A 27,332-nucleotide genomic window follows, 5' to 3' on the forward strand; every position below is an offset into this window, starting at 1 on the left:
TGTTAAACCCTGACCAAAAGTGGGCATTTTGGAGAGGACCCCCATATGACCAGAAGCAGGGTTGGTTAAAATTGCAAAGTGCTAACAATAACAAGCAGCTTTGCAACTTATTTGTTACTGAAAATCTTCAAGAACGGTGAAGTTTTTAAATTTATTGCGTACTACTTGTTGCCTAGGTTGCTGACCACCTCTGGAGTCTACAAGAGGTGGCTGGTCTCCTAGTCAAGGATGGCAGTGCTTACAAAATCTTTCCAATAAAGCAGGTTGGGATCACTGAATCCAGCCAGCTCCAATGCAACTGCAAATATCCTATACTACTGAGGCAAAGCAGCCTCCGCTTGCAAAATCGAAGCGCGCAGTTTACACTAGCGACGTGACCAAGGTGCTGGTTCGTACTGTCATGTGTCAGGAATGCACTCCCTCTAGCAAGGCGCTCTTGTTTGAGATCATGAAACAACCCCTTTAAACGTCACCAACCCTAATACTCGTAATTGCCAACTTTTAGGGGTGCAGCCGAAACTTTTCCCATATAGCCTCGCTCCCTTTTAGAGGCCAACCCAGTCTGTGCCTATGTAAAGCGCCTTTCACGCCTCCTTCACCTCTCCTGAAAATGCGTTTGGACAAAGTGCTTTGTAGAACAACAGACCGTCCTAGGGTCACATATCAAAAAACTTTCCAACTTTGCCAACTTTTTTGGGAGCCCAGTTCTCATATTTTTTCCAGAAGATCGTAATATGGACCCCCATGGTAACTGTGATTATACCCCATTTTCTTTGCTTACGGATTCTGCGTCAAGTCATGTCGCATATCTTCTCGAAGCACTGCTGGTGGAGCGGAATTTGGGGCGTCAGAGAGTCATCAAATAGCGGCACGTGAATTGCGTTGAAGTGTCCAATATGGACTCTGCGTGTCCTCATCCAGGGCCTGCGCAAACATTTTAAAACCCTTCGGACCATAAAAATGAATTCCTAATCTAGAAGTCACTGACACAAAACATGTAAAAAACAATAACAAACATGAAAAACTAAAACTTTGGCTCATTTGGTTCATCATTTTCAGTTTTTCCCCCATGTCATTTTGGTTTTTGTTTTTGACTTTTTCCTTTTGCACTGGCAGATTTTGCATCCAATACATCAAAATGGTGCACAATGTTTGACAAATTTGTCACCGATCCCCAAAGATGTTTTATTTTTGCTTTTTGGCGGCCTTTTTACGGTGTGTGCACACGCTGCGGATTCTGCGGTGGATCCGCAGCAGTTTTTGTTGCGGTGTATAGTACCATAATATCCTATGGATATCAAAAACCGCTGTGCAGACGGTGCGGATTTTTCCGCGCGGATTTGCTGCGGTTTCTAAACTGCAGAAAGAATTGACACGTCAATTCTTTCTGCGGATTTCGCTGCGGTTTGCCTTCTCCATTGTAGAGATGATAAACTGCAGGGCAAAACCGTAGGTAAAAACCGCAGGTCTTTTGACCTGCAGATTTACCTGTGGATTTTACAAAATCCGCGCAGCCAAATCCGCAGAGCATTCCGCAGTGTGTGCACGTACCCTTAGAGTAAAATGTCACAGAACCGAAATGTCTCACGTTAGTAAAAATTTTTGAGAGATTTCTTAAAAGTTTGAAATGCATGCAGTACATGATGTGCCGGGTCGCGGTAACAACAGCGTAGCTGGAAAACCCGTGCTAAAAATTGCTACGGAACATGAAACCGTGGCACACGGCAACGAATGTAACAAGGGGCAACGTCGCAGTGTACGGTATATTCACAGGTAACGGCTGCGGCCATGTTTTACAACTGCAAAGTGCGGTTGTAAAACATGGCCACAACCGTTACCTGTGAATATACTGTTCACTACGACGTTGCCCCTTTTACGTAACACGTCAAAATCTGCGGTGAAAGTGGTCAATATCGCACAACGTTTAATCATACATTGATATTTATTAGTAGATTTGTATTGGGCATAGTGTTCCAGTCATAAAATGGAAGCAAAAACATATTTCTACATTTTGCAACTTTAACCTTATAGGATATAGAAATTATTTTGACCTTTTTTTTTTTTTGTGTGTAATGCCTCCTGCAAGATGGCCGCTGCAGAGGGACGATCACATGACGGGACCGTCTTCCTGTTTTCGGCAACCGGTGACGTCACAGGCAGCATAACGTGCTCCTCCCATTGGTTGAGCATCATCTGTGCGGGATCTTTTTTTTCCTCTTCTACTTGGTTGTGATGGAAACGGCGTTGAGGCGCTGACCTCTGAGGTTTGCCCGGAGGGACGAGGTGAGGAGTGAGGTCATGTGACCAGAATGGTGGTGGGAGATGGTGGACTGTGACGTGTGACACTAGGGACCGGTTCTGGTGAGGGTCGAGCTGTGCTGCTTAGGGGACGGAGACCACCCAGTCACGTGACGTCTGCAAACAGGAGACTGTGCAGATACTGCACATAGAGGAACCTCCCATCCACTTCAATTGGGGAGTGACCAGGCTTAAAGGGATTGTCCAGGATGGGGGGGGGGGGAATTTCACTGGTGAGTGTTATTGTTTATTTTTTTTTTTTTGCATTATTTACATTTATTATTATTTACCTTTCTTTAACCCCTTAATGATCAGGCCAAATCTCACAATTCTGACCACTGTCACTTTGAGGTAATAACTCTGGAATGCTTCCATGGATCCAGGGCCGGTTTTAGGCAAAATGGGGCCCTAGACAAAGTTTAAAATGGAGCCCCAAATGCTAACATATTACACATCACACAGAAGCATTTCGGTTGTAGTTACATGCGCTGAGTTCAGGCCGCTAAATGAGTGTGATCGACAATATTGAAATCGTTCAACACTTGTTTCCCGGCCTCTTTATGCCATCTGAGAAAGAATGATGGGAACAGAACGATCACTAATGGATCAATCTGTCCCCATACAGTATCATATTATCAGCAGCACATCTACAGTTTACACCCCATAGTCCTCCATATAGTATAATACACTCCTCAGTCCTCCATATAGTATAATACACTTCTCATAGCCATCCATATGTTAAAATACACTCAGTCCTCCATATAATATAATACACTCCTCCATATATTAAAATACACTGCTCAGTCCTCCATATAGTATAATACACTCCTCATAGTGCTCCATATAGTATAACACACTGCCAGTCATCCATGTAGTACAATTCACTTCCCATAGTATAATGCACAATATAGTTCTTCATATAGTATAATGTATTCCCCATAGTCCTCGATACAATATAATGCAGCCCACATATAGTATAATGCAGCCCCGCCATACAATATAATGTAGCCCCCATAGAATATAATGCAGCCCCCTCTTATAGTGTAATGAAGCTACCTCTTAGAGCATATTGCAGCCACCAGACGGAATATAATGTAACCCCGAATAGAATACAGCCTACCTCCCCATAGAATATAATGTAGCCCCCATATTATATAACACAACCTCCCCCATAGAATATAATATATAATGTACCCCACATAGTATATAACATAGCCCACATGGTATACAGCACAGCACCACATGGTATACCAGACAGCACCACGTGGTATATAGCACAACCCCACATGGTATATAGCACAGCCTCACATGGTATACAGCACAGCTCCACATGGTATACAGCACAGCACCATAGTGTACAGCACAACCCCACATGGTATACAGCACAGCACCATGGTATGCAGCACAGCACCATGTTATATAGCACAGCCCGCATCTCTCTCCCCCCCCCCCCCCCCCAGAGAATGGCCCCACAGTCCAGTACTCATTGTTACATTAAAAAAAATACACACACTCCTCACCTTCTCCTCGTGCCTGCGCTGCTCCCAGCTCCTGTCTCAGCCTGCTCTGCCTGGCACACAGTGAGTGCGCGATGACATCATCGCGCACCCGCAGTGTCAGAGGCAGAGCGGGGAATGATGGGAGAGGGAGCGTCAGCTTACACTCTCTCCTCCATCATTGCTTTGAACTGACGCCGGTATAGTTCAATGCGGGAGAAGGGGCAGTCGACGCTGGCGGCAGGCGGGCCCCCCTGCCTCACAGGCCGCATAGCAGCTGCGTGATGTGCCGCTAGCTGGGGGCTACTGGGGGAGCGGGGGCCCTAGGCAACTGCCTGCCCCTAAGGCTATGTGCACACGTTGTGGATTTTGCTGCAGATCCACAGCATTTCTGGCCCTGCGGGTCCGCAGCAGAATCTGCTGCATTGTACAGTACCATTTTACTCTATGTAAAATGGAAACCGCTATGCAGACGCTGCGGAATTTTCCGCGCGGTTTTGCTGCGGTTTCAAATCCGTAGAAAGAAATGACATGTCACTTCTTTTCTGCGGATTCCGCTGCAGTTTGCCATCTCCTCCATTGTTGAGGTGATAAACCGCAGGGCAAAACCGCAGCCTAATCCGCAGGTAAACCGCAGGTCTTTTGACCTGAAATTTACCTGCGGATTTTTACAAAATCTGCGGGGACAAATCCGCAGCACCAAAAAATACGTGTGCACATACCCTAAAGCCGGCCCTGCATGGATCCTGGTGATTCTGAGATTGTTTTTTCGTGACATATTGTACTTCATGATACTGGTAAAATTTCTTTGATCTGACTTGCGTTTATTTCTGAAAAAAAAAAAAAATTTGGAAAATTTTGAAATTTTCAAACTTTTAATTCTTATGCAATTAAATCGGAGAGATATGTCACACAAGTAACATTTCCCATATGTCCACTTTACATCAGCACAATTTTGGAAACAGAATTGTTTTTTTTGTTAGGAAGTGTGAGGGATCTCGCAGGGGAAGGGGGGGGGTCGACTTTGCTCACCTCGAGGGGAGGGGAGAGAAGGACCTAGTAGGAGTCGGCTCTATGACGCCACCACGCCCCAGGTCAGTCAGGGAACGGCATCAAGGGCAAATAGTCGCCGGAAAGGCTTCCCTTATAAGTACGAGTTGGGCTAGGTTCAGATTTGCGAATGTCAGAGCTGTGGAGGGCTGCGTAGTTCTTCCATTCAGCTCCGCCTATGTCTGCATGCGGCCTGCGTACCTATCTTTAACGTTGGGTACGCAGGCCGTGCAGATGTATGCTGATGCGTCCACATGCATCGTTTTGACGCTTCGGCGACTGCAACAAAATGCAACATGTTGCGTTCGACGCAGGTCGCTGCAGCATCAAAACGATGCATGTGGACGCATCAGCATACATCTGCACGGCCTGCGTACCCAACGTTAAAGATAGGTACGCAGGCCGCATGCAGACATAGGCAGAGCTGAACAGAGGAGTTGTGACAGTGGGCGGAGCTTCATGGAGGAACTACGCAGCCCTCCACAGCTCTGACATCTGCAAATCTGAACCTAGCCTTAGTGAGACACTCCCAGTGGGGGGGGGAGATATACATCACCAGTCCAGGCTGGGGATATATATATATGTATAAACCCCCCGGCCGTCACTGTCAGGGCTCCTCACTAACACAATACGGTATTCTGCCACCAGTTCCTCGTTTGAAATAAGCCCCGACTGACAACAGGCTTATATCGGGTCAGGAACCAACCCGGTAGCGTATCATATAACCAGCCGAGCGTACAGACGTGGGGATTCGTGGATCGAGATAAAAGAGCAGCCCAATATTAATTTTATATTTAATCGCCTAAAAGGCGCACTAGAAATATACAAGCATATATTTACAGAACAATATACAAGTATGCAGTCAGGGGAGTAGTACAAGGATAGGGTATAGATAGGTTGCAATTACTGTGTTATGTAGCATGTGACCACAGGGAGGCGCTGATGGATCACAGGTCCAAAATTTATTTACAGGCTTTCCTGGCTCTGTCTGATAACGGGTCCTCCAGCCAGAAGAAAGCTGGGCCTGGGCTCCAAAATGAGGTGCTGACACTTATCTCCTTGGCTGCTCCTCCCGCGCTCTGCACCCACCCCTGGGCTTGTGCAGCCTCTCTCCTCCCATCTCTGAGAGTATGATTTCCAGTCCAGAACCGTGAATGGTCCACAACTTTCTGCGTGAAGCTCTGAATGGATTGGCAGCAGTGCCACTGGATTTGGCTCGATTTTATCTGCGCAGAAAGTCCAAATATGCCTACCGTATGTAATTCCGGGTGGCTAAGCTTTATAACTCCCTAGCGCAGAGTGCTACCATTGGCTGCCGGGCACCTACGTATGGGGAAAGGAACGCCAATTCGGGTGATGTGCTCGGCTCTGCTCAGAGATATTGCATTCTGTTATTATAGGTCATTTTCCAGATTTAATACCTCATAGCCTTGCTGTGATTTGTTGTATGATGAGGCATATCCATGTGTTTCAAGTAGGGCAAAAGTCTTCAGTTTGCCTGTAAGGGTACCGTTACACTTAGCGATGCACCAGCGATCCCGACAACGATATGGATCACTGGTGCATCGCTAAGTGGTCGCTAGTGAGCTGCCACACAGGCAGATCTCACCAGCGACATAGCAGGGGTCGCTACTTACCTGTCAGACGCAGCGATCCTGATGTCCTCCCGCCCGCCTCCACGCGTCGCTCGTCGACGCCACAGGAAGCACCCGGCGAGAAATGGTCCAGGACGTTCTCGCGCGACCAGCGATGATCAGCGGGGGAGCCGGTCGGAGGTAAGTATCAGACACAGCGATATCGCTAGCAATATCGCTATAACGTCACAAAAACCAGTGACGTTATAGCGATATTGCTAGCGATATCGCTATGTGTAACGGACCCCTAACTTGCAGGGGATTTCGTGCCTTTGTGTTATGAGCTTCAAAGGATTTGTTCTTGGTTTTTAATTAAAGATGATCACTGCATTGCTTTTTATGGCCTTGGGGGATGCCAGGGTGGGGGCACATTTCAGGAGTGGAGAGAATTGTACTTCGTCCTTCACATGATGTTATAAGGGTTAAAAGTTGACCAGCGATTTCTCATTTTTCCAACAAAATTTACAAAACCATTTTTTTAGGGACCACCTCACATTTCAAGACCCAATACCCAAAAGTGCCACCATTCTAAAAACTGCCCCCCTCAAGGTGCTTAAAACCAAACTCAAGAAGCTTATTAACCCTTCTGGTGCTTCACAGGAATGTGGAATGAAAAAATAAACATTTAACTTTTTTCATAAATTTTTTTTTTTTACTTTAGACCCAAACATTTTTATTTTCACAAGGGTGCCAAGGTAAACTTGACCCATAAAATTTGTTGTGCAATTTGTCTTGAATACGCTGATATCCCATATGTGGGGGAAATCCACTGTTTGGGCGCACAGCAGAGCTCGGAAGTGAAGGAGCGCCATTTGAACGCAAAATTGGCTGGAATCGAGAGCGGACGCCATGTTGCACTTGGAGAGCCCCTAATGTGCCTAAACAGTGGAAACCCCCCACAAGTGACACCATTTTGGAAACCACACCCCTCAAGTATTTTATCCTGGGGTATAGTGAGCATTTTGAACCCACAGGTACGACACAGAATTTGAGAACATTAGGTGTACATATTGAATACACTGTCATTAGCATTGAGCGCAAGTCCTGGCCACACCAGTTTGCATCGGGTGCTCGGGTATGCACCGAATATCGCGGGTGCTCGTGTGACAAGCCCGAGTTCATGCCCCACATGTTTCGTTGCTGTTGTACATCCCCCCCAATAAATTTGTAGATCCGCGATACTCCGTGCATACCCAAGTAGCGAACACTTGCGCTCAGCACTAGCTGCCATATTGTCATCTTTTTTTTTTTTTTTTTTCTACCTATTTACAACAATTTAAAACAACAAATCTAACTGCAAAAAATGGAAAAAAAATATATTTTTTAAATTTTTATAATTTTTATTTAACTAAGGAGGTGATAATGAGGGATTTGATTTACTATTTTTTTTAATCACTGTGATAGTGTTTAATCACAGTGATTAAAAGGAACCAATAGGAAAAATTTTGCCGGGTAGCGGCCATCAGACCTCGGCAGGCACACTGGATATGCACCCGTTTTTTCAGAATTTGACGTGGAGGACCGAGGGACAGAGCAGGAGGGTCCGGGGATGGTGCAGGTATCGAGAAGGCATGGAGGACTCCATTTCTCTTCTCTCTGATATGCTAGATCATATTAGAGGAGAGAGAAATTATTTTTTTTTTTGTGATTGTCGTTATTCTATTCTGTGATCACGTGATAGGAGATCATAAAAACCACCTGCTTCCCTGGGAGCTGAGATCCCGGAGATTTTCCGACGCTGGGGGGCGCTATACCCTTATTTCTCAGCACCATTAAAAAGCAGTGCTGAGGAGTAAGTACCCTAATTACCGTCATTTAAAGGCGTACCTGCGTTCGGTAAGGGGTTAATCCTGTTATTTTGGGATTCAGAGCCTTTGAAGAGATTTATTATTGGGTTCTTTTGTGTTTTTTTTTTTTTTTTTTTTTTTTCTCATGTTTTCATTTGCACCTTTTTTCGTTTTATTTTGTGTCTATTTTACGAGTTCACCTGTTTTGTTTCTTTTTTTTTTTTAACATAAGTCACGTCGAGCAAAGTTTTGTATCCAGTCGACTCATCAACTTTATATGAAGTTGCATTATTTTTGGCTCAAATGTCATTCCCTCCCACCTACCCCGGCGTGATTTTATACATGTCTGTCTGTACATTTTTTGTTCTAGAAAAATGCAACAAAAAGGGGTAAAAGATTAAAAAACAAACGGTAGAATTGCATTAATGAATCACATGCGCCATGTTGACAAATTTGGCACAAAAAAGATCAACAGTTAAAATATTAAAAAAGATAAAAAAACAAAACACAAGTGATGACTTTAGGCCATTGATGTTAATGATATTACAACCCAAATTCACTATTAAATAAAATAATGGTCACCAATGCCATTCATTAATTCCAGCCGTCCGGGATCGGAGAAAAATGATGATACTGCTCGTTTTCAATGCCTTAAGGTGCTGCAGTCAGTGGTTACCGCAGCATCTAGGTGGTTAGACAGAGGGAGAGGCTCCCTCAGTTATTGAATCCTCTCACGCTCGATCCCGGATTCCTAGATCTTGTCCGTTGCGGACAGTGTGTGCAAGCACCGTAGTAAAGAGCTTGTAAGCCCTAGGAGACGATCTACAGTGTGAAGACACCTAAACAAACAGCACCCCGTGTTAGGGTTACTGCTATGCGAGGCTTCATATTATTTATGGTATATGGGAACATTTAAGGTCCTTTTTCTGCGATCAGCCCTCTTCTAGGGATCAGTCTTGTATCTTTCTAGAGGGGAAAATTGTGGATTTGCTTAAGGCCATGTGCACACGATACAGATTTCCAGCGGATCCACAGCGGATTTTACCACGCAGAGACGCTGCATATCCGCATTGTGATGTACAGTAGCATGTTAATCAATAGAAAAAAAAAACGCTGTGCAGACGCTGCGGATTTTTCCGCGCGGTTTTCTAGTTCAAAATATGCAGCATGTCACTTCTTTTGTGCGTTTTTCCACCTGCTCCATTCTCCAAATCCGCACGAAAACCGCAAAAAAACAGGAAGAAATCCTCAGGAAAAATGCAGGTCATTTGACCTACGGATTTCTTCAATTCTGCACGGAAAAATCCGCAGAGCAAAAAAGTACGTGTGCACTTAGCCTAATAGTTCCTCCGGTAAATGTCCGACTGCTGCATATGAAACCCTCAACTGCAAAGACTTTGGGAAGTAAGACCCCAATCGTAACACCATCAGGAGCTCTAGCAAAGACAAGGTAGTGTGTGGCACAGGGGGTTCACGATCCATGTATGCGACAGTGTGACACCAATTTAGCAGGGTTGACTTTTGACGAGTGCACTGGCTGGAATAATATGCCCCAAACGCATTGTATTTTTATTTTTTTTTATTTATGAATTTGGTGTACGACGGTCGGTGACTTGAGTACATTTCTGTCGTAATTTACGATACTATTGTGAAATAAATTATGATGAATTTGTCGGCAGCGCTCTGGCACGCACCCTCTCGGCTGATTTTTGGAAAGCTGGCAGAAGTGGATACGACTGGCATAAAAAAAGCACCACAAGCTTTTGCACTCCTACGAGCTTTTCAAAAACTTTGCAACTTTTCAAACAGTTTTACTCCTGAATTCTTGCACAAACTGATGAATTGGGGCTGAAATAAGCTATATATGTATAGACCCATTATTACTTACAGATTTTCCTCCCGATCCCATACACATGCACACTCGTCTCAACTGAATGTGCATGTGCTTGAAAAAGTGAGAAACCTCTGTCACAAGCTTATCCTTCTTGAGAACAAAATATGGGGCCCATTGGAATCCAGCATGCTTGACCTTTTTTTTTTTTTTTTTTTTTTTTGACGACTTCTCCCTCTGGAGATATATTGTACCCCACTATACATATAAAATGGGTTTCTGGTTCTGCCGAAATTAGTGGGTTTTGTACAAGTTGGGTATGACCATAGCCATACTGACCTGAAGAATCATATGTCCAGGTCAATTTTACCAAATAATACACTGTAAAAACAAAAAAAAAAAAGGCAGAATTGCTGTTTTTTATTCTACAATTTTTCTCATTTTTCAGTTCATTTCAGATTAAAATGCATGGTGTCATTCAAAATTACAACTCATCCTGCAAAAAACCCCCAAAAACTAGCCCCTCACATGGATGGAAAAATAAAAAAAAGGTTACGACTCTTGGATGAAGGGGGAAAAAGCAAAAATGAAAAGTTGATGAGCTCTTGGAGGTTAGAAGGGTTATTACCGCCAGCTCATTTTTGTAAGAAGAGCAGGACGAGCCTTTGGCTTAAACTGAGGCTTCAGCTAAGGGCCCCTTGAATATCGCAGCACGTTCACGGCCTGCATTTGTATTCACGTTTAGCCGCCTCCATATATTTTTCTAGAAAGTAGGAGTCTCGCTGTCATCAGTGAGATGAGATTATTTCCTTTCCTGGACGGCGCACAATATAAGCTCCTGATTTGTGCACAGAACGTGTCCCGTCTGTAGATGCGCAGTAAAACTTGTCGTCTGCACCGTATCAGAATAGGTGATTTACGCTACTCCCTTCCACAGGGGAAAATTCTGTAACATCTAGACGGCCATCGTGCAACTGGAAAATTGCAATTTTTTTTTCTGTATTCTTAGAGATCGTTCACGTCTAACAAGTCCGTAGAACTCACATGACCATGAAGAGCTGATTACTGAGCAGTAAAGGGGACCTGTCTGCTCTCCTGGCATGCCTGTTTCAACAAATACTATTACTCCCCCTGAATTTTAGATGATTTAATGGATTTCAATAGGTCGGGGCCAACTAAAAAGAAAAATACACCTTCCCACAATCTTTATACAAAGGATAGCAACGGTGGAGGGCGCACTTGCTTTACTGCCACTTCATCCCTGCAAAGTAATACACAGCTACGCTTACACCACAACTGCCAGGATTGAAGAAATCGCTGATCCGGTAGTTGACGCTCTCAGTTGCGTGATCATTACAGGGTGGACCACCTTGTGGCTGTTATTACCGGTAGATGACACAAAACGTGATTAACTGCAGCGGTGACATGCACTGTAGGTGTAATGTCATTGTTGCAGCTTGTATACTAAAACCAGTACAGCAGCAGAGCGGCAGCTCTGCACCCAGGGATGGTATGTGGGAGCTCTTCTAATTATTTTAATCAAGCGAATTGAGTCAAGAAGATTATACCTCGAAAACCCAAGATTGTCGCATTGACGCAAATATAAATTTTTGAATGGTTAGATGAAAAATGGTCCAATTTTAAGAGATTTAAAAGGTTGTCCACCCTTTCCCCCTTTTAAAATAACCTTTTGATACTCCACTGCTTCTCATAGCGCTGCAGGAGTCTCCTGCCGGTCTTGGTTGCCTCTTGTTTCGTATGTGACCTCTGTGGCCACTAACTTACAGTAGCGGTGACATGACTGACCTGACTGTATTGGAATGGGTGTCTGTACGTACCTTTTCCGTTCATATGGTCATGTGATCGCTGCAGCTTTGACTCTTTGTAGAGGATGCTGCAATCACATGCCCGTCCCGGACAGAAAGGTAAGTAACGAGACCGGCTGAGGACTTCAGCAGCGCTAACGAGGAACTGCAGGGGATCGGTAGGTCAGTCCAATTTATTCTTCGATCATGCCAGGCCTGGTTTTGAGGAGTGGGAAAAAAGAGGTGGACAAGCCCCTTAATATTACGATGGAACAAAAGAATATAAGCCCCTGAGTTAAACATTCCATCATAATTATTTTGTAAACTAAGAAAAGAAAGTTGCTCAGATCTTTGAGAAAGTGAAGAAAGATAAACCCAGGCCGACATCTCAATGTCCGTCACCCTTCCGGTTTTGTTTTTTTTTTGAAGGAGCTCAAGTGTGAATTTTTATGAAAAAAAACCTCGACTGCACCAACCAAGAGCTGGCTTTATATCATATTTTTCTGCTTGTGACTGAACCGTGAAATACAATAATTACCCTGGCCAGCTAACCTTACAGGAGATTGCCCTCTTCACTGGCCACTATCAGATTTTTTTTTAAAGGCTCACAAATCGTCAGTGCAGGAATTGAAGATTAACATTGTGTCCGGATGTTATAAGCTATATGAGAAATTAATGGGCAGGCAAAAGAAAAGGCATCAATTCTATCCCGTTATGGATGGTCAAAGCGTATGAAGTAGACCTCCCGTCTATTTCCACAAAATGATATCCAAAATAATAACATTAATGTAAGAAGAAATATTATAGGAAAAGGGATGCATGCTATGAAATACTGTCAGTACAAGAATATAACTACTATAATACTGCCCCTATGTACAAGAATATAACTACTATAATACTGCCCCTATGTACAATATAACTACTATAATACTGCCCCTTATATACAATAATATACAGTGGGTACGGAAAGTATTCAGACCCCTTTAAATGTTTCACTCTTTGTTTCATTGCAGCCATTTGGTAAATTCAAAAAAGTTCATTTTTTTCTCATTAATGTACACCCTGCACCCCATCTTGACTGAAAAAAAACACATTTTTGCAAATTTATTAAAAAAAGAAAAACTGAAATATCACATGGTCGTAAGTATTCAGACCCTTTGCTCAGTATTGAGTAGAAGCACCCTTTTTAGCTAGTACAGCCATGAATCTATTTGGGAATGATGCAACAAGTTTTTCACACCTGGATTTGGGTATCGTCTGCCATTCTTCCTTGCAGATCCTCTCCAGTTCTGTCAGGTTAGATCGTGAATGTTGGTGGATAGCCTGGTCTCTCCAGAGATTCTCAATTGGGTTAAGGTCTGGGTTCTGGCTGGGCCAGTCAAAAATTGTCACAGAGTTGTTCCAAAGCCACTCCTTTGTTATTTTAGCTGTGTGCTTAGGCTCATTCTTTTGTTGGAAGGTGAACCTTCTGCTAAGTCTGAGGTCCAGAGCACTCTGGAAGAGGTTTTCATCCAGGATATCTCTGTACTTGGCCGCATTCATGTTTCCTTTATTGGCAACCAGTAGTCCTATCCCTTCATCTGAAAAACACCCCCATAGCATGATGCTGACACCACCATGTTTCACTGTTGGGATTGTATTGGGCAGATGATGAGCAGTGCCTGGTTTCTTCGTCTCATCAGGTCAGAGAATCTTATTTCTCATCGTCTGTGAGTCCTTCATGTGTTTTTTAGCAAACTCTATGCGGGCTTTCATATGTCTTGCACTGAGGAGAGTCCTTTGGGCCACTCTGCCATAAAGGCCCGACTGGTGGAGGGTTGCAGTGAACTTTGTGGAACTTTCTCCCATCTTCCTACTGCGTCTCTGGAGCGCTCAGCCAGAGTGATCTTGGAGTTTTTATTTACCTCTCTCTCACCAAGGCTCTTCTCCCACGATTGCTCAGTTTGGCTGGACGGCCAGGTTTAGGAAGACTTTTGGTGGTCCCAAACTTCTTTCATTTAAGGATTATGGAGGCCACTGTGCTCTTAGGAACCTTGAGTACTGCATAAATTATTTTGTAACCTTGGCCAGATCTGTGCCTTGCCACAATTCTGTCTCTGAGCTCCTTGGCCAGTTCCTTTGACCTCATGATTCTCATTTAGTCTGACATGCACTGTGAGGTCTTATATAGACAGGTGTGTGCCTTTACTAATCAAGACCTATGAGTTTAATTAAACACAGCTGGACTCCAGTGAAGGAGTAGAACCATCTCAAGGAGGATCACAAGGAAATAGGCAGCATGTGACTTAAATATGAGTGTCTGAGCAAAGGGTCTTTTTTTAATAAATTTGTAAAAGTTTCTACATTTCTGTTTTGTTTAGTTTTTTTTCAGTCAAGATGGGGTGCAGAGTGTAGATTAATGAGAAAAAAATGAACTTTTTTGAATTTACCAAATGGCTGCAATGAAACAGAGAGAAAAACTTTATAGGGGTCTGAATACTTTACGTACCCACTGTAACTACTATAATACTGCCCCTATGTACAAGAATATAACTAGTATTATACTGTCACACAACACCAGTATAATCTAGATATACTCTTATATTATCATATTTCTGATGCTGAAGCTAATGCTTTGAGTTCGGCTGCAAATAGCCATATGGGCTTAGTTTGGGTTCACCCGTTCCTCTCTGTGTTTTGTGCCTGCTAAATGTAGGGATAAGCTACTGATGGTAGACAGCTACTTAAATGTAAGTTCATGTGGCAATTTGCTAATTCTCTGGCACATTTGCTAGAAAAAGGAAAAATGCACGCAAAACATGTATCATCTAATTATATACCACTCACAGGAAAGCAATATACAGTACAAGCCTTATACAATTCATGGCAGGCTGACCTTGTTAATGTGGATACAAAGAAAAGGGGGACAATTATTATATTTTTGATTATTTAGTCCTCACATACATTTTCAATTTTGGAAATCATTTGTGCAGGCAGAACTTATGGCGGTAATGAGCCCGCTTCCCTATTCCGTAAGACAACATTTGCTTAGTAGAAACCGTGTGATCGTCTTATTGACTATCCGGCAGACAACTGTGAAAATTAGCCTGGGAATGGTAGTGTTGTAGTGATGTATTTCATGCTGTCATCTGAGCCCTCTTAATTAGACGCGTTCCTAAGACAAGACGCCTTGCGTCGCTCCATACAAGGACCTGTTTGATGTGAAGACATAAGGAGCACAAGTATCCGTATAAATCGTCTATACTGTGACCGGCAGAACAGCCTCGGCGTCAGTCTTGTGTTGAAGAGGCAGCTAACAAGGATTGTATATACCAGGGGTAGTTCATATGCAGAATGTACGCAACGCCACAACACAGCGGAAATGTCTGAGGCTCCTCCTTCGACAACATATTTATATATGCCTTTAACCAGAGAAGGGCCACCAAACAAGAGTCCCCTTTATAAGCTGTAGTCAAGAGGTTCTTCCCGTTTTGGAGAGCATAGTCTGGCAAGATAAACTCCATGTCCATAGTGGACATCCCAGTTCATGTTAGGGTAACAGCTGGGAGATACAAGGCTGAAGTTCCGAAGTTCTGTTTCCTTTGAAATTTTTTGGTTGAGAGGAGACATATATTATTGTAGATTTTGGAGCCATTCAAGGAGCCAGCCCTCAGGAATTTCAAAAGAAAGCCTTCAAGAAGAGAGAGGATCCTCTAGGACTTTCCTAGGCTTGTTTGGCTACTCGATCTTGTCTAGCCCTACTTTTAGGGTTAGAGCTTGTCTGCTTACGAAGGTCCTCCTATAATACACAAATAATAGGTGTTTAGCACTCCCTCGGGTGAAATGGAGAATTACACTATATAATTACATTAATTTGCTATCTGTGTAAGGAATGTAGTGGGTGGGTTCCTCCTGTACGTGCTGATTTTTGGCTATCTCTGCACTGACTGATAGATGAGGGTCCTATATCAGCCACTTTGCAGCATGAAGATGGTTTTAGTGGCTCCTTTTCTTGAAAGTCTTTTTAAAGACTAATGGGTACCTTTCCCAGTGTTACTGCAGATAGGGAGAAATGCAAGATTTTATATCTTGGCAAGAAAAATGAAAATTACATCTATAGAATGGGAGGAATAGAACCAAGCAACAACACGTGTGAAAAAGACTTGGGTATACTAATAGATCACAGACTGTACGTGAGTCAACAGTGTGATGCAGTAGCAAAAAAGGCTTACACGGTTCTAGGATGTATTAAGAGAAGCATAGAGTCTAGATCACGTGAAGTAATTATCCCCCTCTACTCCTCCTTGGTCAGACCTCATCTGGAATACTGTGTCCAGTTCTGTTCACCACATTTTAAAAAAGATAATGGAAAACTGGAGCAAGTGCAGAGAAGAGCTACCAAGATGGTGAGCGGACTGCAAAGTATGTCCTACGAGGAATGGATAAAGGATCTGGGAATGTTTAGCTTGCAAAAAAGAAGGCTGGGAGGAGACCTAACCCCTTAACGACCGCCGATACACCTTTTAACGGCAGCAGTTAGGGGTACTTATTCCTCAGCGCCGCTTTTTATTGGCGCTGAGAAATAAGGTTATAGTGCCCCCCAGCGTCGGAAAATCTTCTGGGTTCTTGGCTACCGGGGGTAGCTGAGACCCCGGAGAACATGATTCGGGTCGGTTTTTACCGACCACGGTGTTGCGATCACCGTTATTCACGGAATAAAGGCAACCGCAAATAAGAGTTTGATTTCCTGTTTATTTCTCTCTGATATGATCTAGCACCTTAGAGGAGAGAGAAATGCGGTCCACCGAGCCCCCCCTCCCGGCACCTCCTGCATCCCCCATTCCTGGCCCTCAGCGTCTTCTTCTGGGCACCTGGTAACAATAAGAGATTTCTTCTATTGGTTCATTTTGATCACTGTGATAGACCCTATCACAGTGATCAAAATATAAAAAAATACTAAATCAAACCCCCCTTTTTCACCACCTTAGTTAGGTAAAATTAATAAAATAAATTTTTTTTTATTTTTTTCCACTAGGGTTGGGGATAGGGTTGTGTTGGGGTTAGGGTTTGGGGTGTGTTAGGGGTTGGGGTGGGGTTAAGGCTGTGTTAGGGTTGGAGTTAGAATTGAGGGGCTTCCATTGTTGAGGTAAATCATGGGGTCTTCAAACGCGACATGGCACCCAGCCAATTTTGCTTTTAAAAAGTCAAACAGTGCTCCCTCCCTTCTGAGCTCTGCCATGCGCCCAGTGGTTTTTCCCCCACATACGGAGTATCGGCGTACTCGGGAGAAATTGCACAACAAATTTTGTGGTCCATTTTCTCCTGATACCCTTGTGAAGATAAAGTTTGGTTCCAAAGTAAATTTTATGTGAAAAAAGTAGAATGTTATTTTTTTTCATTCCACATTGTTTTATTTCTCGTGAAGCACCTGGAGAATTAATAAACTTCTTGAATGTGGTTTTACGTACCCTGAGGGATGCAGATTTTACAATTGTGTCACTTTGCAGTATCTTCTGTTATATTGACCCCCAAACTCACTTTACATGTGATGTGGTCCCTAAAAAAATAGTTTTGTAAATTTTGTTGGAAAAATGAGAAATCGCTGGTCAAATTTTATCCCTTATAATGGTCCTAACAAAAAAATTGCAAAATTTTCAAAATTTTTGCCAAATTTCCGTTTTTAACATCAGCACAATATAGCGCTGCCAACATTTGTGGCTGTCCCCAGTGATCATGTCGCTGAGCGGATGATGTGGTGGCAAAGGAAGAGGTATCGTTGTCTAACCACTTGGATGCTGCATTTGCTATTGACTGTGGCATCTAAGGGACTAATTAGCAGAGATCAGAACTCTGAATCCAGTTATTTGTAAAACACAGCCACCTGCCGCCATGTATAGATCCATATGTGCACAGTTCATACTGTATATATGTACCCAACTAGATAGAGGCCCGATGCTATTGCATCGGGAGGGCGGTATTGTCACGATGGAGGCAGGCTTTGCAGTGTTAAGAATCTCTGCCTCCTATCCACTCTCTCTTTCCCCATGTGCTGACTTCTCCCATCTGTGCTCTCTTCTTTGATCTGTCTACCCTATGTGCTATCCCCCTTGTCTGCTGTCTCTCTCCTTCCTGTGCTGTGTTCTCTCCTCATGTGCTGTCCCGTTTGAGCTGTCTCCCCCCTGTGCTCGGTCTCTCTCACCCCTATGCGCTTTCTCTCTCCCCCATCTGCTGTCTTCTTCTCTCATGTCATCTATTCTTTGACCTGTGTTCTCCATGTGCTCTCCCCCTTGTCTGCACTTCTTCTCCACCACTAACAGTGTGTGTGGTGCGTACGGCGTATACAGTGTTTGTGTGTGTGTGCTGCGTACGGCATAAACAGTGTGTTGTGTGTGTGTGGTGCGTACGGCATATACAGTGTGTTTGTGGTGTGTACGGCGTATACAGTGTGTGTGTGTGGTGCGATGGTGTTCCGCTGATGGTACCGCGCAAGAGTCTGGAACCACCAGCAGTTTCCATATTGGGACACCCATCACTTGGGTGTCCCAATATGGCAGTCGGTGAACTTCCGCTGCTTGGAATTCCTGGATCTTATGATTGTGATTGGTCTTTGCAACTGCCTACTGAACCTGAGAATAAATAGACATTCCCTTCTCCATTTTCCTGTTGTGAGTTCATTTTCCCCTTCATTACTGAGGCCCGAGGAACTCCCTCTTCTGGTAAAGAAAGGTAGTGAGCCTGATTATCAAACACCTGAGGCTGATGATGACGACTGGCTGAGTGGAGTTACTGACTGGATATAAGGCTGCCGATGCCCTTCTGCCCTGCGGGTGATTTCTCTGTGGGATCCTTGGAGACCAGTCTGAATTCCTGCTCCTCTAAAGCTAAGTTTGCTGCTCGGCCTTTTGCTTTGGTGCTTTGACTTTGTTTTGCTTTGTTTTTCTGGATTTCTTCCATTCCCTGCTGGGGTGTGCTGAATTCATTTAGCTCTGTCTTCTGAAAATACCTGAGTGCTGATTTAGTTTTTGAAGCCTAGCTGCTTCAGGGCCTTTTTCATATCAGCTTGTTGGCTTATGTCTTTGATAGGGTTTTGGCAGATTGCAGACAGCAGCCTTCCTGTCCTTTCCTATCTAGGTAGTTTTGGGCCCCGTCTTTGCTCAGTCTATCTTTCTGTCTGTGTTAGTATTTTCTTCTTGCTTCACCGTCATTATATGTTGGGGGCTGCCTATTGCTTTGGGGTCTGCTCTGGGGCAGTTTAGATTTCCCCTTTCTTTCTTTAGGCCTATGTAATTCTCCGGCTGTGATCGAGGGGTCTAGGGCATCGTAGGAACCCCCCACGGCTACTGCTAGTTGTGTTGATAGGTTCAGGGGTCTGCAATCTGATAGTTGCCAACTTCTCTGGTTTTCTGGACTTAGCTTGTATTTCTGCTTTTGCCTCCTACGGTGACTCATTCATAACATTTTCCCCTGTAACAGCACATTGGTATCTGCTGTGCAGGGAAACTGCAGCTGATGAATGTTCATTCCTGCACAGCTGAACTTTGAAGAGTATAGAGCCTTTATACTAGTGCTGAAGCCCCTTCATTGGTGGAGGTCCCCCCAATCATAAAGTGATGGCATAGCCTGGCAACATGCTATCATACTCCTTTAAGCCGCCTTCAGTCTTGAGAGCTGAAGAAAGACAACTATACAGTTGGCAGATACTCTACATGTAGGACGGACACGTAACCGCGGCTCATAATTGCTCACAGCTTGATCAATCAATTACAGACATGAATCAATATTGCTTTGTTTGAATAATGTGCCTACTTTACATTCTACACGGGGGAGCGAGATGGAACATGAAATACTTCACAAAGCATTAACTGGGAGACGGAGCCGCTGGAAACAGGGATAGTCATGGTTTTATGTATAAAAGACTTTGATGGATTCCAAGTAAGCACCTGCCTCCATGCTCTGCAATCACTTTCTTATATAACGCTGCCAGCTTATTCCATTGGTGCAGGACACTATCTCCAGAAATACAATTAGAAAACCAAAAAGGTAGAATTTTTTTTCCCATGTGTATATTTCTACCAAAGAGCCCCTGCCTAGTGAAAGTGCACCAAATGTGAGGTGTTCACAGATGCAAGAACGATGGTGGGGCCAAGAGCCTGAGTTCACAACTTCATAGATCCCCTAAGTGACTCTCGGACCCCCTGCAATCAGCGGAACTCTTTGGGGAACCTGACAACATGAGTTCCGTTCTCCCTGCAGCACCACCACATTCTAAATGAAGAATTACATGGTTCTCATTAAAATTAATGGTCTGTCAAGGTAATGAGGGGGACACTCTTTACAGTCACTCCCGACTCCGGCTAGGTGATGGAGGTACAGACTAAGGGACTAATACAATGGTAAAACCCTGGTATATTATTCATACACTTCTGGGAGGAATAATAGAAAAAATATACAAAGCTAAAGTGCGAGAAAATATTTAATCAGGTATATAAGTATAGTTGACAGGTATATTGGGACAGATGACAGATCCTCTGTGTCGTTTTTGTCATGATCCAGTCCGAGGTTTTTCTGCTATCCTCTCCCTGGACTGGTCATGCGGGGTTTAATCCCCTCTGCCTCGTTTTGGAGCTGTTTTTTTATTTCAGTTCACTGCAGCCTGCATGCGACGTCCGTGATAGTTCATGCTTCCAGGCTAGAGCAACTGATCCGTATACCCTAGTGATCCTTCTATCCCTGACTTTGTGTACTTTTGGTGATTTTCCTCTGAACCCCGCTTCCTATTTTTCTGTCTCTGATACCACGTTACCAACCGTCTTATCACTGGCTTGTACCCTGACTCCCCTTTCCATCTCACATCTTGGATACCACGTTCCCGTATGGCTCTGACTTCTGGCTTGTCCATGACTACGTGCATTGCTGTGACCTCTGATACTTTGTCTTCCTGTTTTTTGCTGATCCAGCCTGTCTGATTACTCTGCCGCCTCCTAGTGGCGGCCTGCACGTCTGCACTGTGATGCTGCACGGTGAGTGCAACCGATTTTCCCTTACCAGCGCCCCCTGGTGGAGGTTGCACTCTACTGCTCCGCAGTTGTATTACATTTTTAGGAAGCTTTGCGTAAATCAATAATACAAGCAAATAAAAGTGTCTCATAAACGCATTTCTTTTACACCCTGCCCCTTGCCTCTTAAAATCTTCATAATAAAGCTTCTAAAATCAAAAACTGCTCAATGAGGGATATGGGTAAAGCTGCACTTTGCAGTGCATGAAGAGGGGAGACATGTAGAGTAAGAGAAGGAAGAACAGACAGGGACAGTGTTGCTGGTTGTTGTGAGTGTTTTATCTATGTCTCCGTGGAGTTGGATTCACAACTACAATGCTTGGTACTAATATAATGTTCTCCATTCTGCTGCTAAGTTTGCACATTTCCACCCACAAGCAAAGAGACAAGGCGTGGGGTCAGCAGAGGGGATGTTAGATGAAAAAAATCCAGAATTTAAGTCAAATATGAGCCAGAAATAGTGATATTACTTATGACAGCTTATCTGAAAAGTAAGCTGAAGTAATGGGTATGCTTTTACTAAAGTTGAAGGAGATGATGCAGAATCTGCAGAGAAACCTCCCACAACCTCCCCTCTCCCCAAAATCCCCACATATATTAGTATTCTGTGGTCTATGTCTGAGCCTTATTATTAGCGATGTGCTTTGTGCCTCCAGAGTTTGCGCACACCTTTTATCTGCAGCCTTACCAGTCCCTTGATACATCCACTCATTTTCCCTGCGGAAGCTGCTCCTCTGTTGGGTATAAATCCCTCGGCCGCCGGTGCCGAGCTTGTGATTGTGCAATATTGGCAATGATTGTTTGTACAACATGTACGGAGTGTTTGGATACTCCGAGACGTGTGTTACAGACCAGGAGGCTTCATTTAGTATGTGCAGCCTGCACATCGCGATTAACTGATCAGTGAGTAATACCGTGAAATGAGAGACAATGGCGTTATCTCCTTTGTTAGTATAGCCATATGGCTCATCCCGATGTTCTTCAATAGTTTAGTCAGGAAAACTTCGGAAGAATGTTATAGATTTATTTGTCCTTTTTTTTTTTTTTATTTTGCTAAATAAAAAAACAAAAAAGTTCCCTACTTGGTTTATTAGCTATGAAATGCCTGAGTATGATCAGGCAGCCATCTAACAGCGCAGAAGGGAGCCAGTCATAATACTGGCCCGATTTCTATACAACCAGTTATGTCACCTGTTCATCTTACTCCTGTACAACCAGTGATGTCACTGACGCATCTTACTACTGTACAACCAGTGATGTCACTGGCCCATCTTGCTACTGTACAACCAGTGATGTCACTGGCCCATCTTACTACTGTACAACTAGTAATGTCACTGGCCCATCTTACTACTGTACAACTAGTAATGTCACTGGCCCATCTTACTCCTGTACAACCAGTGATGTCACTGGCCCATCTTACTCCTGTACAACCAGTGATATCACCTGTCCATCTTACTCCTGTACAACCAGTGATGTCACAGGCCCATCTTGCTACTGTACAGCTAGTGATGTCACTGGCCCATCTTACTACTGTACAACCAGTGATGTCACTGGCCCATCTTACTACTGTACAACTAGTGATGTCACTGGCCCATCTTACTACTGTACAACTAGTGATGTCACTGGCCCATCTTGCTACTGTACAGCTAGTGATGTCACTGGCCCATCTTACTACTGTACAACCAGTGATGTCACTGGCCCATCTTACTACTGTACAACTAGTGATGTCACTGGCCCATCTTGCTACTGTACAACTAGTGATGTCACTGGCCCATCATACAACTAGTACATCTGTACAACTAGTGATGTCACTGGCCCATCTTACTACTGTACAACTAGTGATGTCACTGGCCCATCTTACTACTGTACAAATAGTGATGTCACTGGCCCATCTTACTACTGTACAACTAGTGATGTCACTGGCGCATCTTACTCCTGTACAACCAGTGATGTCACTGGCCCATCTTACTACTGTACAACTAGTGATGTCACTGGCCCATCTTGCTACTGTACAACCAGTGATGTCACTGGCCCATCTTGCTACTGTACAACCAGTGATGTCACTGGCCCATCTTACTACTGTACAACTAGTGATGTCACTGGCCCATCTTACAACTAGTACTAGTACATCTGTACAACTAGTGATGTCACTGGCCCATCTTACTACTGTACAAATAGTGATGTCACTGGCCCATCTTACTACTGTACAAATAGTGATGTCACTGGCCCATCTTCCTACTGTACAACTAGTGATGTCACTGGCGCATCTTACTCCTGTACAACCAGTGATGTCACTGGCCCATTTTACTACTGTACAACCAGTGATGTCACTGGCCCATCTTACTACTGTACAACCAGTGATGTCACTGGCCCATCTTACTACTGTACAACCAGTGATGTCACTGGCCCATCTTACTACTGTACAACCAGTGATGTCACTGGCCCATCTTACTCCTGTACAGCCAGTGATGTCACTGGCCCATCTTGCTACTGTACAACCAGTGATGTCACTGGCCCATCTTACTACTGTACAGCTAGTGATGTCACTGGCCCATCTTACTCCTGTACAACCAGTGATGTCACTGGCCCAGCTTACTACTATACAACTAGTGATGTCACTGGCCCATCTTACTCCTGTACAACCAGTGATGTCACTGGCCCATCTTACTACTATACAACTAGTGATGTCACTGGCCCATCTTACTACTGTACAACTAGTGATGTCACTGGCCCATCTTACTACTGTACAACTAGTGATGTCACTGGCCCATCTTACTACTATACAACTAGTGATGTCACTGGCCCATCTTACTACTGTACAACTAGTGATGTCACTGGCCCATCTTACTACTATACAACTAGTGATGTCACTGGCCCATCTTACTACTGTACAACTAGTGATGTCACTGGCCCATCTTACTACTGTACAACTAGTGATGTCACTGGCGTATCTTACTACTGTACAACCAGTGATGTCACTGGCCCATCTTACTACTGTACAACTAGTGATGTCACTGGCCCATCTTACTCCTGTACGACCAGTGATGTTACCTGCTCTTCTTTCTCCTGTACAACCAGTGATGTCACCTGTCCATCTTACTCTTGTACAACCAGTGATGTCACTTGCCCATCTAACTCCTGTACGATCAGTGATGCCACCTGTCCATCTACAAAGTTGAAAGGTTGTGTTGAATGTTGATGACACCACCATTAATTGTGCTCCTCAAGAAAGATGGCTGCCGGCATCCATAACTGGATTCAGGATTATATAGACTGGATTATTGTTATTTTGTAGGCCTGTGATGGCAACTATGGCACACCTTTATGCATCCAAGACTAACCAGTCCTTGTTTTTTTTTTTGTAGTCTCTTCTGGCACCATTATTCCATAAAGATATCTGTATCTGAAGGACGCAGCAGAATCTTCCTGGAAGGTGAAGACTAAACAAGACCTTGGTAAGCTTACATTATAAGCCACTGCAGTACTGCCATGCTGCATTACTAAAAAAGGACGTACATTTATCCCACGTCAGACAAAAACATTTACTAATTACAACTTCTTAAACTTCTTAAAATGCTTAGATTTTTGTTCCTCAACATTCCTCAACATTTGCAAGATCTGAAAACATATCCTGATTACGTCCGGCTCGATACACCACATGGATCCATAAACCCATGTGAACTGGACTGGGATGGGACAGATTTTCGGAACGTTTTCATTCACTGGCAGCAAGCAGAGATGTTGAAGTGGAGAGGAATTAAAATGCACTTGTGTAGCTATAAAATGACTCCATTTCACACACGATTGGGTATAAATGAGTATCGGATCGCCGGGGATCCCACCGATCAGTTGATCCTCCGTTCTTACGGGAATGAATAGAGGAATGGCTACGCATACTCGTGTCCGAAATTACAAGCACATTTATCAGTATAACTGAGTTTCTAATAGCCGATCAGATCGCATGGCTCTGGTTTAGAAAAAAATGGGACTGCAAAAATCATATACGATACATTCTCCCTAATTAACATTAATGAATTCTGATTCTGCCACCGACGTATATGGGCATGAGTATAATTGCAATCTGTTCTTATTATCAGCTGCTAAATTCTGCTCAACTGCAGATCTCAACGGAGGAAACTCAGCTAATTCCACAGCGACGTCTCCACAAGGAAAGTCTAAATAATTGATGTCTTTGTTTATAAATTTCATCACAGAAAGTGATGTCACCGGGGACGGCTTTGCCAATGGGGCGGGGTGACGTTCCTGGTCTTTCAGAAGTACGCCATCAGATCAGACCGACGTGAAAATGCAAATCACACAGTAAAAAATTAGAGCAAAAATCTGCTTGTTTCATTAAGGCCTCGTGATCCGACTGTAAATGCGCAAGTAAGTGCTGATCCAGAGCGGCTGGGATTGCCTCTGTAGTGCATGCATCCAAAATAACAAAGCGGCTTTGTAAATAATCTTAATTAAACATCTATCATTTTGGGTATACAGATCTAATGCAGATCTGTGTGTCTCCTTGGTAACAGACTAGAAAAAAAATACTGTGTAGTCTGAATCTGCAGTCATTCTCAGTCCAATGCATCATCTACTTACATACAGCGTAAGATTACAGGAGTGCAGTTTTATCCTCCCCCAACTGCCATTCTGTCAAAATATATTCCACATTCGGCTTAGGTATAGTCCCTGAGTACTATAATTTTGAGTGCAGCTTTCACTGTGAGTGGGGTAAAGTACAGTGGATGATTCACATCTAAACAGTACATAACTTTTTGATTTGTCTCCATGAATTAATGCCATCCTTTTAACCGCTGTTCACTATTGTGCTGCAGACCCTTTGGAGGACAGTTCAGGCTCCCACATGGCCCCTGAGGACTCCCCACCTCCTCCGTGCCCCGACTGTGGACGGACTTTCCAAACTCTACGCGCACACAAACTCCACAGGCGCAACCATGCCGCCGATCTCTCTTACACCTGCAAGGACTGCGACGTGGCCCGAGCTGGGGCTACTGAGGGAAGTGAGAAGCCTTATTCTTGCTCTGAATGTGGCCGCCGCTTCTGCTGGCTTTTGGCCTTGCACAGTCATCACGAACAGCACACCGGCCAACGTGGCTACCAGTGCTCACAGTGTGGAAAGCAGTTGTCCAACCATCCAGCCTTCCGCAGACACCAGCAAGCTCATCGCAAGGATCGAGTTTGCGTTTGGTGCGGGAAAGCGTTCAACTGCTCGGCCAAACTATCCCGTCACATACGTATCCACACTGGAGAAAGGCCATACCAATGCCCCGAGTGCCCACAAGCGTTCACACAACTAGAGACTCTGCGAGTCCACCAGTGGGTGCACGAAGATCCTAAGCCCTTCCAATGTCAGGACTGTGGGCGAAGGTTTCATGTCCAACGCACCTTCGAAAAGCACAGAAACTTGCATATCTCCCGGAAGTCTCACGCTTGCCCCATCTGTGGCAAGACTTTCTTCTTCTCATCTCGCTACAAGCGCCATCTTCGGATTCATACAGGTGAAAGACCCTTCCAGTGCCAACAGTGCGGAAAAAGCTTTAACCAGCGTTCCAACTACCAGAGGCATCGGGCTGTCCATGCCGGCAAGAGACCGTTCCCTTGTAACCTGTGCGAGAAAAGTTTCAGCCAAGCGTCCAACTACCGACGCCATCTTCAGACCCATCGGAAGGAGAGGGGCAGGTGGGAAGAGAAAGCAGAGTATAAATGTATCGAGTGTGGGGTACGCTTCACAGAAGAAGGAGGGCTCCATGAGCACTATATACAGCATGCCAGGGGGGAGCTATGATACGTGACAACAAGGAAAATGACCATGTAAATCTACACATGATCACATTGTACAAGTACTGTATATCTGTCCTGTGTAAGGTAATATGTGACTCCGGCCACTAGGGGAGCTAATCAGAAGCTATGGAGCCCAGTGGACATTCAGTTATATCTTTTTGGCATGGTCCACAGTGGAAAACGTGCCACCTGAGCCTGTACTGCACTCACTCTATATACCGATGAAATAGCCACTTCTGCATTTTAAGAAAAGCACTTTTTTTTCTGGGTGTGGAAAGTAACAGCATTGTTCTGTATTTGAATGTTGCTCCAAAATTATTAATCTAGAAAATAAATTGTGTGTAAGAGCATGTGTCATTGGATATGGCAAAATCATTTTAAGCGTTACCATGCTGGTAAAAGGCAACACCTGATTGTTGCAAAGGGGAGGTGCATGGGGTTACAAGTGGTTTCTGATCCTGACCAGGGCAGATTGAGCCCCATTGCAAAAGTCAAATCGATTTCTCAAAAGGGTACTAGTTAAGAAATGAGCTAATCAATTAGTAGGACCGCAGTCCAGAAGCGACATCTGTAGTCCTTGGCTGTTGGACGGAA

The 27,332-nt window shown here is 44.1% G+C and overlaps 1 protein-coding gene across 2 annotated transcripts; it reads left to right on the forward strand.

The window, feature by feature from the left end:
* The first annotated feature begins 2,144 nt into the window (after positions 1 to 2,144).
* On the forward strand, positions 2,145 to 27,088 carry LOC141085370 (uncharacterized). Of its 2 annotated transcripts, none has more exons than XM_073570666.1 (3): positions 2,145 to 2,283; positions 24,302 to 24,391; positions 25,772 to 27,088. In XM_073570666.1, the coding sequence occupies exon 3, from the start codon at positions 25,801 to 25,803 to the stop codon at positions 26,740 to 26,742; it is 942 nt and encodes a 313-aa protein (XP_073426767.1). In that variant the 5' UTR covers positions 2,145 to 2,283; positions 24,302 to 24,391; positions 25,772 to 25,800; the 3' UTR covers positions 26,743 to 27,088. The 2 variants fall into 2 exon arrangements, with proteins under 2 accessions (XP_073426767.1, XP_073426768.1); XM_073570667.1 differs by lacking the exon at positions 2,145 to 2,283 and adding an exon at positions 2,321 to 2,531.
* Positions 27,089 to 27,332: the final 244 nt, after the last annotated feature.

The sequence above is a fragment of the Dendrobates tinctorius genome, unplaced genomic scaffold, assembly GCF_039654945.1.
Source record: "Dendrobates tinctorius isolate UK_male_01 unplaced genomic scaffold, ASM3965494v1 ptg000028l, whole genome shotgun sequence".
In the NCBI taxonomy this organism is placed as follows: Eukaryota; Metazoa; Chordata; class Amphibia; order Anura; family Dendrobatidae; genus Dendrobates; species Dendrobates tinctorius.